Below are 14,889 nucleotides of genomic sequence, written 5' to 3' on the forward strand. Positions count from 1 at the left end.
TATATTCCCCTCTATAAAGGGTATCTCCCTTTACTCACTGTCCCCGTTCTTTTTTCCCCTCTATCCCGGGTATCTCCCTTTACTCTCTGTCCCGGTTCCATATTCCCCTCTATCCCGGGTATCTCCCTTTACTCTCTGTCCACGTTCTATATTCCCCTCTATCCCGGGTATCTCCCTTTACTCTCTGTCCCCGTTCTATATTCCCCTCTATCCCGGGTATCTCCATTTACTCTCTGTCCCCCTTCTATATTCCCCTCTATCCCGGTATCTCACTTTACTCTCTGTCCCCGTTCTATATTCCCCTCTATCCCGGGTATCTCCCTTTACTCTCTGTCCCCGTTCTATATTCCCCACTATCCCGGGTATCTCCCTTTACTCTCTGTCCCCATTCTATATTCCCCTCTATCCCGGGTATCTCCCTTTACTTTCTGACCCCGTTCTATATTCCCCTCTATCCCGGGTATCTCCCTTTACTCACTGTCCCCGTTCTATATTCCCCTCTATCCCGGGTACCTCCCTTTACTCTCTGTCCCCGTTCTATATTCCCCTCTATCCCGGGTATCTCCCTTTACTCTCTGTCCCCGTTCTATATTCCCCACTATCCCGCGTATCTCCCTTTACTCTCTGTCCCCGTTCTATATTCCCCTCTATCCCGGGTATCTCCCTTTACTCTCTGTCCCCGTTCTATATTCCCCTCTATCCCGGGTATCTCCCTTTACTCTCTGTCCCCGTTCTATATTCTCCTCTATCCCGGGTATCTCCCTTTACTCTCTGTCCCCGTTCTATATTCCCCTCTATCCCGGGTATCTCACTTTACTCACTGTCCCCGTTCTATATTCCCCTCCAACCCAGGTATCTCACTTTACTCTCTGTCCCCGTTCTATATTCCGCTCTATCCCGGGAACCTCACTTTACTCTCTGTCCCCGTTCTATATTCCACTCTATCCCGGGTATCTCCCTTTACTCTCTGTCCCCGTTCTATATTCCCCTCTATCCCGGGTATCTCCCTTTACTCTCTGTCCCCGTTCTATATTCCCCTCTATCCCGGGTATCTCCCTTTACTCTCTGTCCCCATTCTATATTCCCCTCTATCCTGGGTATCTCCCTTTACTCTCTGTCCCCGTTCTATATTCCCCTCTATCCTGGGTATCTCCCTTTACTCTCTGTCCCCATTCTATATTCCCCCTATCCCGGGTATCTCCCTTTACTCTCTGTTCCCGTTCTATATTTCTCTCTATCCCTTGTATCTCCCTTTACTCTCTGTCCCCGTTCTATATTCCCCACCATCCCGGGTATCTCCCTTTACTCTCTGTCTCCGTTCTATATTCCCCTCTATCCCGGGTATCTCCCTTTACTCTCTGTCCCCATTCTATATTCACCTCGATCCCGGGTATCTCCCTTTACTCTCTGACCCCGTTCTATATTCCCCTCTATCCCGGGTATCTCCCTTTACTCTCTGTCCCCGTTCTATATTCCCCTCTATCCCGGGTATCTCCCTTTACTCACTGTCCCCGTTCTCTCTTCCCCTCTATCCCGGGTATCTCCCTTTACTCTCTGTCCCCGTTCTATATTCCCCTCTATCCCGGGTATCTCACTTTACTCTCTGTCCCCGTTCTATATTCCCCCTATCCCGGGTATCTCCCTTTACTTACTGTCCCCGTTCTATATTCCCCTCTATCCCGGGTATCTCCCTTTACTCTCTGTCCACGTTCTATATTCCCCTCTATCCCGGGTATCTCCCTTTACTCTCTGTCCCCGTTCTATATTCCCCTCTATCCCGGGTAGCTCCATTTACTCTCTGTCCCCGTTCTATATTCCCCTCTATCCCGGGTATCTCACTTTACTCTCTGTCCCCGTTCTATATTCCCCTCTATCCCGGGTATCTCCCTTTACTCTCTGTCCCCATTCTATATTCACCTCGATCCCGGGTATCTCCCTTTACTCTCTGACCCCGTTCTATATTCCCCTCTATCCCGGGTATCTCCCTTTACTCTCTGTCCCCGTTCTATATTCCCCTCTATCCCGGGTATCTCCCTTTACTCACTGTCCCCGTTCTCTCTTCCCCTCTATCCCGGGTATCTCCCTTTACTCTCTGTCCCCGTTCTATATTCCCCTCTATCCCGGGTATCTCCCTTTACTCTCTGTCCCCGTTCTATATTCCCCCTATCCCGGGTATCTCCCTTTACTTACTGTCCCCGTTCTATATTCCCCTCTATCCCGGGTATCTCCCTTTTCTCTCTGTCCACGTTCTATATTCCCCTCTATCCCGGGTATCTCCCTTTACTCTCTGTCCCCGTTCTATATTCCCCTCTATCCCGGGTAGCTCCATTTACTCTCTGTCCCCGTTCTATATTCCCCTCTATCCCGGGTATCTCACTTTACTCTCTGTCCCCGTTCTATATTCCCCTCTATCCCGGGTATCTCCCTTTACTCTCTGTCCCCGTTCTATATTCCCCACTATTCCAGGTATCTCCCTTTACTCTCTGTCCCCGTTCTATATTCCCCACTATTCCAGGTATCTCCCTTTACTCTCTGTCCCCATTCTATATTCCCCTCTATCCCGGGTATCTCCCTTTACTCTCTGTCCCCGTTCTATATTCCCCTCTATCCCGGGTATCTCCCTTTACTCTCTGTCCCCGTTCTATATTCCCCCTATCCCGGGTATCTCCCTTTACTCACTGTCCCCGTTCTATATTCCCCTCGATCCCGGGTATCTCCCTTTACTCTCTGTCCCCGTTCTATATTCCCCTCTATCTCGGGTATCTCCCTTTACTCTCTGTCCCCGTTCTATATTCCCCTCTATAAAGGGTATCTCCCTTTACTCACTGTCCCCGTTCTATATTCCCCTCTATCCCGGGTATCTCCCTTTACTCTCTGTCCCGGTTCCATATTCCCCTCTATCCCGGGTATCTCCCTTTACTCTCTGTCCACGTTCTATATTCCCCTCTATCCCGGGTATCTCCCTTTACTCTCTGTCCCCGTTCTATATTCCCCTCTATCCCGGGTATCTCCATTTACTCTCTGTCCCCCTTCTATATTCCCCTCTATCCCGGGTATCTCACTTTACTCTCTGTCCCCGTTCTATATTCCCCTCTATCCCGGGTATCTCCCTTTACTCTCTGTCCCCGTTCTATATTCCCCACTATCCCGGGTATCTCCCTTTACTCTCTGTCCCCATTCTATATTGCCCTCTATCCCGGGTATCTCCCTTTACTCTCTGTCCCCGTTCTATATTCCCCTCTATCCCGGGTATCTCCCTTTACTCACTGTCCCCGTTCTATATTCCCCTCTATCCCGGGTACCTCCCTTTACTCTCTGTCCCCGTTCTATATTCCCCTCTATCCCGGGTATCTCCCTTTACTCTCTGTCCCCGTTCTATATTCCCCACTATCCCGCGTATCTCCCTTTACTCTCTGTCCCCATTCTATATTCCCCTCTATCCCGGGAACCTCCCTTTACTCTCTGTCCCCGTTCTATATTCCACTCTATCCCGGGTATCTCCCTTTACTCTCTGTCCCCGTTCTATATTCCCCTCTGTCACGGGTATCTCCCTTTACTCTCTGTCCCCGTTCTATATTCCCCTCTATCCCGGGTATCTCCCTTTACTCTCTGTCCCCGTTCTATATTCCCCTCTATCCCGGGTATCTCACTTTACTCACTGTCCCCGTTCTATATTCCCCTCTATCCCGGGTACCTCCCTTTACTCTCTGTCCCCGTTCTATATTCCCCTCTATCCCGGGTATCTCCCTTTGCTCTCTGTCCCCGTTCTATATTCCCCTCTATCCCGGGTATCTCCCTTTACTCTCTGTCCCCGTTCTATATTCCCCTCTATCCTGGGTATCTCCCTTTACTCTCTGTCCCCGTTCTATATTCCCCTCTATCCTGGGTATCTCCCTTTACTCTCTGTCCCCATTCTATATTACCCCTATCCCGGGTATCTCCCTTTACTCTCTGTTCCCGTTCTATTTTTCTCTCTATCCCTTGTATCTCCCTTTAGTCTCTGTCCCCGTTCTATATTCCCCTCCATCCCGGGTATCTCCCTTTACTCCCTGTCTCCGTTCTATATTCCCCTCTATCCCGGGTATCTCCCTTTACTCTCTGTCCCCATTCTATATTCCCCTCGATCCCGGGTATCTCCCTTTACTCTCTGACCCCGTTCTATATTCCCCTCTATCCCGGGTATCTCCCTTTACTCTCTGTCGCCGTTCGATATTCCCCTCTATCCTGGGTATCTCCCTTTACTCACTGTCCCCGTTCTATATTCCCCTCTATCCCGGGTATCTCCCTTTACTCTCTGTCCCCGTTCTATATTCCCCTCTATCCCGTGTATCTCCCTTTACTCACTGTCCCCGTTCTATATTCCCCTCTATCCCGGGTATCTCCCTTTACTCTCTGTCCCCGTTCTATATTCCCCTCTATCCCGGGTATCTCCCTTTACTCTCTGTCCCCGTTCTATATTCTCCTCTATCCCGGGTATCTCCCTTTACTCTCTGTCCCCGTTCTATATTCCCCTCTATCCCGGGTATCTCACTTTACTCACTGTCCCCGTTCTATATTCCCCTCCAACCCAGGTATCTCACTTTACTCTCTGTCCCCGTTCTATATTCCCCTCTATCCCGGGAACCTCCCTTTACTCTCTGTCCCCATTCTATATTCCACTCTATCCCGGGTATCTCCCTTTACTCTCTGTCCCCGTTCTATATTCCCCTCTATCCCGGGTATCTCCCTTTACTCTCTGTCCCCGTTCTATATTCCCCTCTATCCCGGGTATCTCCCTTTACTCTCTGTCCCCATTCTATATTCCCCTCTATCCTGGGTATCTCCCTTTACTCTCTGTCCCCGTTCTATTTTCCCCTCTATCCTGGGTATCTCCCTTTACTCTCTGTCCCCATTCTATATTCCCCCTATCCCGGGTAGCTCCCTTTACTCTCTGTTCCCGTTCTATATTTCTCTCTATCCCTTGTATCTCCCTTTACTCTCTGTCCCCGTTCTATATTCCCCTCCATCCCGGGTATCTCCCTTTACTCTCTGTCTCCGTTCTATATTCCCCTCTATCCCGGGTATCTCCCTTTACTCTCTGTCCCCATTCTATATTCCCCTCGATCCCTGGTATCTCCCTTTTCTCTCTGTCCCCGTTCTATATTCGCCTCTATCCCGGGTATCTCCCTTTACTCTCTGTCCCCGTTCTATATTCCCCTCTATCCCGGGTATCTCCCTTTACTCTCTGTCCCCGTTCTATATTCCCCTCTATAAAGGGTATCTCCCTTTACTCACTGTCCCCGTTCTTTTTTCCCCTCTATCCCGGGTATCTCCCTTTACTCTCTGTCCCGGTTCCATATTCCCCTCTATCCCGGGTATCTCCCTTTACTCTCTGTCCACGTTCTATATTCCCCTCTATCCCGGGTATCTCCCTTTACTCTCTGTCCCCGTTCTATGTTCCCCTCTATCCCGGGTATCTCCATTTACTCTCTGTCCCCCTTCTATATTCCCCTCTATCCCGGGTATCTCACTTTACTCTCTGTCCCCGTTCTATATTCCCCTCTATCCCGGGTATCTCCCTTTACTCTCTGTCCCCGTTCTATATTCCCCACTATCCCGGGTATCTCCCTTTACTCTCTGTCCCCATTCTATATTCCCCTCTATCCCGGGTATCTCCCTTTACTCTCTGACCCCGTTCTATATTCCCCTCTATCCCGGGTATCTCCCTTTACTCACTGTCCCCGTTCTATATTCCCCTCTATCCCGGGTACCTCCCTTTACTCTCTGTCCCCGTTCTATATTCCCCTCTATCCCGGGTATCTCCCTTTACTCTCTGTCCCCGTTCTATATTCCCCACTATCCCGCGTATCTCCCTTTACTCTCTGTCCCCGTTCTATATTCCCCTCTATCCCGGGTATCTCCCTTTACTCTCTGTCCCCGTTCTATATTCCCCTCTATCCCGGGTATCTCCCTTTACTCTCTGTCCCCGTTCTATATTCTCCTCTATCCCGGGTATCTCCCTTTACTCTCTGTCCCCGTTCTATATTCCCCTCTATCCCGGGTATCTCACTTTACTCACTGTCCCCGTTCTATATTCCCCTCCAACCCAGGTATCTCACTTTACTCTCTGTCCCCGTTCTATATTCCGCTCTATCCCGGGAACCTCCCTTTACTCTCTGTCCCCGTTCTATATTCCACTCTATCCCGGGTATCTCCCTTTACTCTCTGTCCCCGTTCTATATTCCCCTCTATCCCGGGTATCTCCCTTTACTCTCTGTCCCCGTTCTATATTCCCCTCTATCCCGGGTATCTCCCTTTACTCTCTGTCCCCATTCTATATTCCCCTCTATCCTGGGTATCTCCCTTTACTCTCTGTCCCCGTTCTATATTCCCCTCTATCCTGGGTATCTCCCTTTACTCTCTGTCCCCATTCTATACTCCCCCTATCCCGGGTATCTCCCTTTACTCTCTGTTCCCGTTCTATATTTCTCTCTATCCCTTGTATCTCCCTTTACTCTCTGTCCCCGTTCTATATTCCCCTCCATCCCGGGTATCTCCCTTTACTCTCTGTCTCCGTTCTATATTCCCCTCTATCCCGGGTATCTCCCTTTACTCTCTGTCCCCATTCTATATTCACCTCGATCCCGGGTATCTCCCTTTACTCTCTGTCCCCGTTCTATATTCCCCTCTATCCCGGGTATCTCCCTTTACTCACTGTCCCCGTTCTCTCTTCCCCTCTATCCCGGGTATCTCCCTTTACTCTCTGTCCCCGTTCTATATTCCCCTCTATCCCGTGTATCTCCCTTTACTCACTGTCCCCGTTCTATATTCCCCTCTATCCCGGGTATCTCCCTTTACTCTCTGTCCCCGTTCTATATTCCCCAGTATCCCGGGTATCTCCCTTTACTCTCTGTCCCCGTTCTATATTCCACTCTATCCCGGGTATCTCCCTTTACTCTCTGTCCCCGTTCTATATTCCACTCTATCCCGGGTATCTCCCTTTACTCACTGTCCCCATTCTATATTCCCCTCTTTCCCGGGTATCTCCCTTTACTCTCTGTCCCCGTTCTATATTCCCCTCTATCACAGTTATCTCTCTTTACTCTCTGTCCCCGTTCTATATTCCCATCTATCCCGGGTATCTCCCTTTACTCTCTGTCCCCATTCTATATTCCCCTCTATCCCAGGTATCTCTCTTTACTCTCTGTCCCCGTTCTATATTCCCCACTATCCCGCGTATCTCCCTTTACTCTCTGTCCCCATTCTATATTCCCCTCTATCCCGGGAACCTCCCTTTACTCTCTGTCCCCGTTCTATATTCCACTCTATCCCGGGTATCTCCCTTTACTCTCTGTCCCCGTTCTATATTCCCCTCTGTCACGGGTATCTCCCTTTACTCTCTGTCCCCGTTCTATATTCCCCTCTATCCCGCGTATCTCCCTTTACTCTCTGTCCCCGTTCTATATTCCCCTCTATCCCGGGTATCTCACTTTACTCACTGTCCCCGTTCTATATTCCCCTCTATCCCGGGTACCTCCCTTTACTCTCTGTCCCCGTTCTATATTCCCCTCTATCCCGGGTATCTCCCTTTGCTCTCTGTCCCCGTTCTATATTCCCCTCTATCCCGGGTATCTCCCTTTACTCTCTGTCCCCGTTCTATATTCCCCTCTATCTCGGGTATCTCCCTTTACTCTCTGTCCCCATTCTATATTCCCCTCTATCCTGGGTATCTCCCTTTACTCTCTGTCCCCGTTCTATATTCCCCTCTATCCTGGGTATCTCCCTTTACTCTCTGTCCCCATTCTATATTACCCCTATCCCGGGTATCTCCCTTTACTCTCTGTTCCCGTTCTATATTTCTCTCTATCCCTTGTATCTCCCTTTAGTCTCTGTCCCCATTCTATATTCCCCTCCATCCCGGGTATCTCCCTTTACTCCCTGTCTCCGTTCTATATTCCCCTCTATCCCGGGTATCTCCCTTTACTCTCTGTCCCCATTCTATATTCCCCTCGATCCCGGGTATCTCCCTTTACTCTCTGACCCCGTTCTATATTCCCCTCTATCCCGGGTATCTCCCTTTACTCTCTGTCGCCGTTCGATATTCCCCTCTATCCCGGGTATCTCCCTTTACTCACTGTCCCCGTTCTATATTCCCCTCTATCCCGGGTATCTCCCTTTACTCTCTGTCCCCGTTCTATATTCCCCTCTATCCCGTGTATCTCCCTTTACTCACTGTCCCCGTTCTATATTCCCCTCTATCCCGGGTATCTCCCTTTAATCTCTGTCCCCGTTCTATATTCCCCTCTATCCCGGGTATCTCCCTTTACTCTCTGTCCCCGTTCTATATTCTCCTCTATCCCGGGTATCTCCCTTTACTCTCTGTCCCCGTTCTATATTCCACTCTATCCCGGGTATCTCACTTTACTCACTGTCCCCGTTCTATATTCCCCTCCAACCCAGGTATCTCACTTTACTCTCTGTCCCCGTTCTATATTCCCCTCTATCCCGGGAACCTCCCTTTACTCTCTGTCCCCGTTCTATATTCCACTCTATCCCGGGTATCTCCCTTTACTCTCTGTCCCCGTTCTATATTCCCCTCTATCCCGGGTATCTCCCTTTACTCTCTGTCCCCGTTCTATATTCCCCTCTATCCCGGGTATCTCCCTTTACTCTCTGTCCCCATTCTATATTCCCCTCTATCCTGGGTATCTCCCTTTACTCTCTGTCCCCGTTCTATATTCCCCTCTATCCTGGGTATCTCCCTTTACTCTCTGTCCCCATTCTATATTCCCCCTATCCCGGGTAGCTCCCTTTACTCTCTGTTCCCGTTCTATATTTCTCTCTATCCCTTGTATCTCCCTTTACTCTCTGTCCCCGTTCTATATTCCCCTCCATCCCGGGTATCTCCCTTTACTCTCTGTCTCCGTTCTATATTCCCCTCTATCCCGGGTATCTCCCTTTACTCTCTGTCCCCATTCTATATTCCCCTCGATCCCTGGTATCTCCCTTTTCTCTCTGTCCCCGTTCTATATTCGCCTCTATCCCGGGTATCTCCCTTTACTCTCTGTCCCCGTTCTATATTCCCCTCTATCCCGGGTATCTCCCTTTACTCTCTGTCCCCGTTCTATATTCCCCTCTATAAAGGGTATCTCCCTTTACTCACTGTCCCCGTTCTTTTTTCCCCTCTATCCCGGGTATCTCCCTTTACTCTCTGTCCCGGTTCCATATTCCACTCTATCCCGGGTATCTCCCTTTACTCTCTGTCCACGTTCTATATTCCCCTCTATCCCGGGTATCTCCCTTTACTCTCTGTCCCCGTTCTATGTTCCCCTCTATCCCGGGTATCTCCATTTACTCTCTGTCCCCCTTCTATATTCCCCTCTATCCCGGGTATCTCACTTTACTCTCTGTCCCCGTTCTATATTCCCCTCTATCCCGGGTATCTCCCTTTACTCTCTGTCCCCGTTCTATATTCCCCACTATCCCGGGTATCTCCCTTTACTCTCTGTCCCCATTCTATATTCCCCTCTATCCCGGGTATCTCCCTTTACTCTCTGACCCCGTTCTATATTCCCCTCTATCCCGGGTATCTCCCTTTACTCACTGTCCCCGTTCTATATTCCCCTCTATCCCGGGTACCTCCCTTTACTCTCTGTCCCCGTTCTATATTCCCCTCTATCCCGGGTATCTCCCTTTACTCTCTGTCCCCGTTCTATATTCCCCACTATCCCGCGTATCTCCCTTTACTCTCTGTCCCCGTTCTATATTCCCCTCTATCCCGGGTATCTCCCTTTACTCTCTGTCCCCGTTCTATATTCCCCTCTATCCCGGGTATCTCCCTTTACTCTCTGTCCCCGTTCTATATTCTCCTCTATCCCGGGTATCTCCCTTTACTCTCTGTCCCCGTTCTATATTCCCCTCTATCCCGGGTATCTCACTTTACTCACTGTCCCCGTTCTATATTCCCCTCCAACCCAGGTATCTCACTTTACTCTCTGTCCCCGTTCTATATTCCGCTCTATCCCGGGAACCTCCCTTTACTCTCTGTCCCCGTTCTATATTCCACTCTATCCCGGGTATCTCCCTTTACTCTCTGTCCCCGTTCTATATTCCCCTCTATCCCGGGTATCTCCCTTTACTCTCTGTCCCCGTTCTATATTCCCCTCTATCCCGGGTATCTCCCTTTACTCTCTGTCCCCATTCTATATTCCCCTCTATCCTGGGTATCTCCCTTTACTCTCTGTCCCCGTTCTATATTCCCCTCTATCCTGGGTATCTCCCTTTACTCTCTGTCCCCATTCTATATTCCCCCTATCCCGGGTATCTCCCTTTACTCTCTGTTCCCGTTCTATATTTCTCTCTATCCCTTGTATCTCCCTTTACTCTCTGTCCCCGTTCTATATTCCCCTCCATCCCGGGTATCTCCCTTTACTCTCTGTCTCCGTTCTATATTCCCCTCTATCCCGGGTATCTCCCTTTACTCTCTGTCCCCATTCTATATTCACCTCGATCCCGGGTATCTCCCTTTACTCTCTGTCCCCGTTCTATATTCCCCTCTATCCCGGGTATCTCCCTTTACTCACTGTCCCCGTTCTCTCTTCCCCTCTATCCCGGGTATCTCCCTTTACTCTCTGTCCCCGTTCTATATTCCCCTCTATCCCGTGTATCTCCCTTTACTCACTGTCCCCGTTCTATATTCCCCTCTATCCCGGGTATCTCCCTTTACTCTCTGTCCCCGTTCTATATTCCCCAGTATCCCGGGTATCTCCCTTTACTCTCTGTCCCCGTTCTATATTCCACTCTATCCCGGGTATCTCCCTTTACTCTCTGTCCCCGTTCTATATTCCACTCTATCCCGGGTATCTCCCTTTACTCACTGTCCCCATTCTATATTCCCCTCTTTCCCGGGTATCTCCCTTTACTCTCTGTCCCCGTTCTATATTCCCCTCTATCACAGTTATCTCTCTTTACTCTCTGTCCCCGTTCTATATTCCCCTCTATCCCGGGTATCTCCCTTTACTCTCTGTCCCCATTCTATATTCCCCTCTATCCCAGGTATCTCTCTTTACTCTCTGTCCCCATTCTATATTCCCCTCTATCCCGGGTATCTCCCTTTACTCTCTGTCCCCGTTCTATATTCCCCTCTATCCCGGGTATCTCCCTTTACTCTCTGTCCCCGTTCTATATTCCACTCTATCCCAGGTATCTCCCTTTATTCTCTGTCCCCGTTCTATATTCCCCTCTATCCCGGGTATCTCCCTTTACTCTCTGTCCCCGTTCTATATTTCCCTCTATCCCGGTTATCTCCCTTTACTCTCTGTCCCCGTTCTATATTCCCCTCTATCCCAGGTATCTCCCTTTACTCTCTGTTACCGTTAATATTCCCTTCTATCCCGGGTATCTCACTTAACTCTCTGTCCCTGTTCTATATTCCCCTCTATCCCGGGTATCTCCCTTTACTCTCTGTTCCCATTCTATATTGCCCTCTATCCCGGGTATCTCCCTTTACTCTCTGCCCCCGTTCTATATTCCCCTCTATCCCGGGTATCTCCCTTTACTCTCTGTTCCCGTTCTATATTCCCCTCTATCCCGGGTATCTCCCTTTACTCTCTGTCCCTGTTCTATATTCCCCTATAACCCGCTATCTCCCTTTACTCTCTGTCCCCGTTCTATATTCCCCTCTATCCCGGGTATCTCCCTTTACTCTCTGTCCCTGTTCTATATTCCCCTCTATCCCGGGTATCTCCCTTTACTCTCTGTCTCCGTTCTATATTCCTCTCTATCCCGGGTATCTCCCTTTACTCTCTGTCCCCGTTCTATATTCCCCTCTATCCCGGGTATCTCACTTTACTCTCTGTCCCCATTCTATATTCCCCTCTATCCCGGGTACCTCCCTTTACTCTCTGTCCCCGTTCTATATTCCCCTCTATCCCGGGTATCTCCCTTTACTCTCTGTCCCCGTTCTATATTCCCCTCTATCCCGGGTATCTCCCTTTACTCTCTGTCCCCGTTTTTTATTCCCCTCTATCCCGGGTATCTCCCTTTACTCTCTGTCCCCGTTCTATATTCCCCTCTATCCCAGGAATCTCCCTTTACTCTCTGTCCCCGTTCTATATTCCCCTCTATCCCGGGTATCTCCCTTTACTCTCTGTCCCCGTTCTATATTCCCCTCTGTCCCGGGTATCTCCCTTTACGCTTTGTCCCCGTTCTATATTCCCCTCTATCCTGGGTATCTGCCTTTACTCTCTGTCACCGTTCTATATTTCCCTCTATCCCAGGTATCTCCCTTTACTCTCTGTCCCCGTTCTATATTCCCCTCTATCCTGGGTATCTCCCTTTACTCTCTGTCACCGTTCTATAATCCCCTCTATCCCAGCTATCTCCCTTTACTCTCTGTCCCTGTTCTATATTCCCCTCTATCCCGGGTATCTCCCTTTACTCCCTGTCACCATTCTATATTTCCTCCTATCCTGGGTATCTCCCTTTACTCTCTGTCCCCATTCTACATTTCCCTCTATCCCGGGTATCTCCCTTTACACTCTGTCCCTGTTCTACATTCCCCTCTGCCGGGTATCTCCCTTTACTCACTTTCCCCATTCTATATTCCCCTCTATCTCAGATATCTCCCTTTATGCTCCCTGTTTCTCTGTGCTGAGTCCGGTTGTTCCCCTTCCCCTGTCTGATCCCCCTGCCCCATTGCTCTGACTGAAGATTCTGGTCTCTCTGCATGTTCCCATTCCTACTCTCGCACTTTGTTTTGTTTTGTACATTTACTCCTCGCTTCTGGACTAGTTTTTCTGTAATTTCCACCTCATGTTACCTTTTAAATCTGTACCATCCCTGAACAAGATTGTAATCACAATTCGATTTGTGATCTCTGACACACACAGTCCCATCGCAGTACGTGCTCCTCCAGGTGTCCTCCAGGACTTTGTGATGTCCACATGGGTCAGTGAGTGCAGAGTTTGCGACTGAGTGACAGAAAGATGTTTAATGTTAATATAAAACACAGTTAATGTTACACAGCAGCTTATACCCCGCGTGTAATGTATATACCTTTAAGGGGGGAACTATCTTTTACAGATCATGTATACTGCAGTACCGGCAGTGACCACACCTGTATATAGCACTGAGTAGTAATCTGTACAGATCAGTTCCAGTGTGAGGCACGTTGACTAAACACCTATTGTACCGTTCTCCTGCAGTCTGTGTCTTATTATACATGGACACAACATTGGCGACAAGGTAATTTCGAACCTACCTGCAACTCTGCATCACCTCCCGGGGATTCGTTCCTGGAGATCAGTGGATTGGAGATCAAGGCCAGAGACTCGTGCGTCGACCACGGGCAACCGCCCAGTCATCCAGCAGAGACTCGAGAATTGCAGGGTAGGCTGTCGAGAGCCAGGCTTGGCTTTCCAGTCGAGGTGGTCCAGCGAAACGGGCTGGCAACAGGTAGTGCACAGACCCTTCCCGGACAGCGGCGGGCTAGAGCCTGACCGAGCGGCACAGCAAAGGGTCGAGCAATGTCGACGGGGGAGAGAGAGAGATGGCAGAGCGCATAGGGCACAGCCGGTGTTCAGGGGCCGAGCAGCGTCGAAGAGAGGGAGAGAGAGACGCGCAGAAACCCGCGAGGCACCGCCATTGCCACGAGGAGCGCCGAGAGTGGCGTTGGCAGCAGCACAGGAGAAGCGTGCGAAACCTACAGTGCGCCGCCATTGCCAGGAGAACCGCTGGGAGCGGCGTTGGCAGCAGCGGGGGAGGAAGGAAAGCGCGGGAGACGCCATTTTAAGCCATTGGGAGACGCCATTTTAAACCACACCCAAAATGCCGAAGAGTGGCCGTACCACCGCATTTGACAATGAAGTCGAAGATTGGACTACATATGTCAAACGAATAGAGGTATACTGCAAGGCAAATGAGGTGTCAGATGACAAGAAAGCATTGGTATTGTTAAATTTAATGGGTGCAAAGACGTATGGTTTATTACGAAATCTAGTAACCCCAACGAAGCCAATGGAAAAGAGTTTTGAAGACATAGTAACGATACTACAGGAACATTTAAACCCCACACCGCTGCTGATAGCAGAAAGATTCAAGTTTCACAAACGGAACCAGCATAAGCATGAAAGAAATGCTGATTATTTAACAGAACTGGGCAAACTATCAAAACACTGCCAGTTTGGAGCGGGACTGGCAGATACCTTCAGGGACAAGTTTGTGTGTGGGCTTCAAAGTGAAGGAACCCAGAAACGGCTTTTATCTGAAAAGGACCTTACCCTGGAAAAGGCTTTCAGCATTGCGGTATCATATGAAGCAGCAGCACGGGGCGCTGCAGAGATACAACAGAGACCACAAGAATATGGCACAAATGAAATGTCATATGGAACAGAGAAGTGCTATCGCTGCGGCAGAACAACCCACGACCAGAATGATTGCTGGTTCAATGACAAAGTGTGCAGACAGTGTGGAAAAGTAGGACACATAGCACGAGTCTGCAGGTCGGGAAAGAAAACCAGCAATAAGAAACCTACCAAAGAAAAGTACAAGAAGGTACATAAGATGACGGAGAATAGTTCAGACGAACAAAAGAGTGATAACGACTCTGAAAGCAGGGAACTGAGCTGTCTGAAACTATATAATGTGATCACAACGGTGGATCACCGAACCATTTGGGTCACTCTCAAGATAGCAGGAGTCCAGTTAAAGATGGAATCGGACACAGGATCAGCCCTAACAGTCATAAACTGACGGGACTACGAGCGGCTATTCTCACACATACCCTTGAGAGACACAAAAATTATTTTGAAGATGTACACGGTGCAAAAAGTCTACCCCAAAGGAAAAATAAGGGTGACCATTATATATAACGGTAAGGAAACACCAAAACTAGACATGCATGTATTACAA

General features: G+C 49.4%; 1 protein-coding gene across 1 annotated transcript in view; it reads right to left on the reverse strand.

The window, feature by feature from the left end:
- LOC147091653 (uncharacterized) overlaps window positions 1-13,698 on the reverse strand; it is a 153,125-nt gene extending 139,427 nt beyond the window's left edge. Inside the window, exons 1-2 of the mRNA XM_085976624.1 lie at window positions 13,686-13,698; window positions 12,800-12,950 (exon numbers count right to left, since the gene is read on the reverse strand). Coding sequence (XP_085832750.1) covers window positions 12,800-12,950; window positions 13,686-13,698 — 164 coding nt within the window. The remainder of the gene's footprint in view (window positions 1-12,799; window positions 12,951-13,685) is intronic.
- Window positions 13,699-14,889: the final 1,191 nt, after the last annotated feature.

The sequence above is a fragment of the Somniosus microcephalus genome, unplaced genomic scaffold (genome assembly GCF_052327205.1).
Source record: "Somniosus microcephalus isolate GS21.2 unplaced genomic scaffold, FLI_Smic_1.0 unresolved_chr3, whole genome shotgun sequence".
Lineage (NCBI taxonomy): Eukaryota > Metazoa > Chordata > Chondrichthyes > Squaliformes > Somniosidae > Somniosus > Somniosus microcephalus.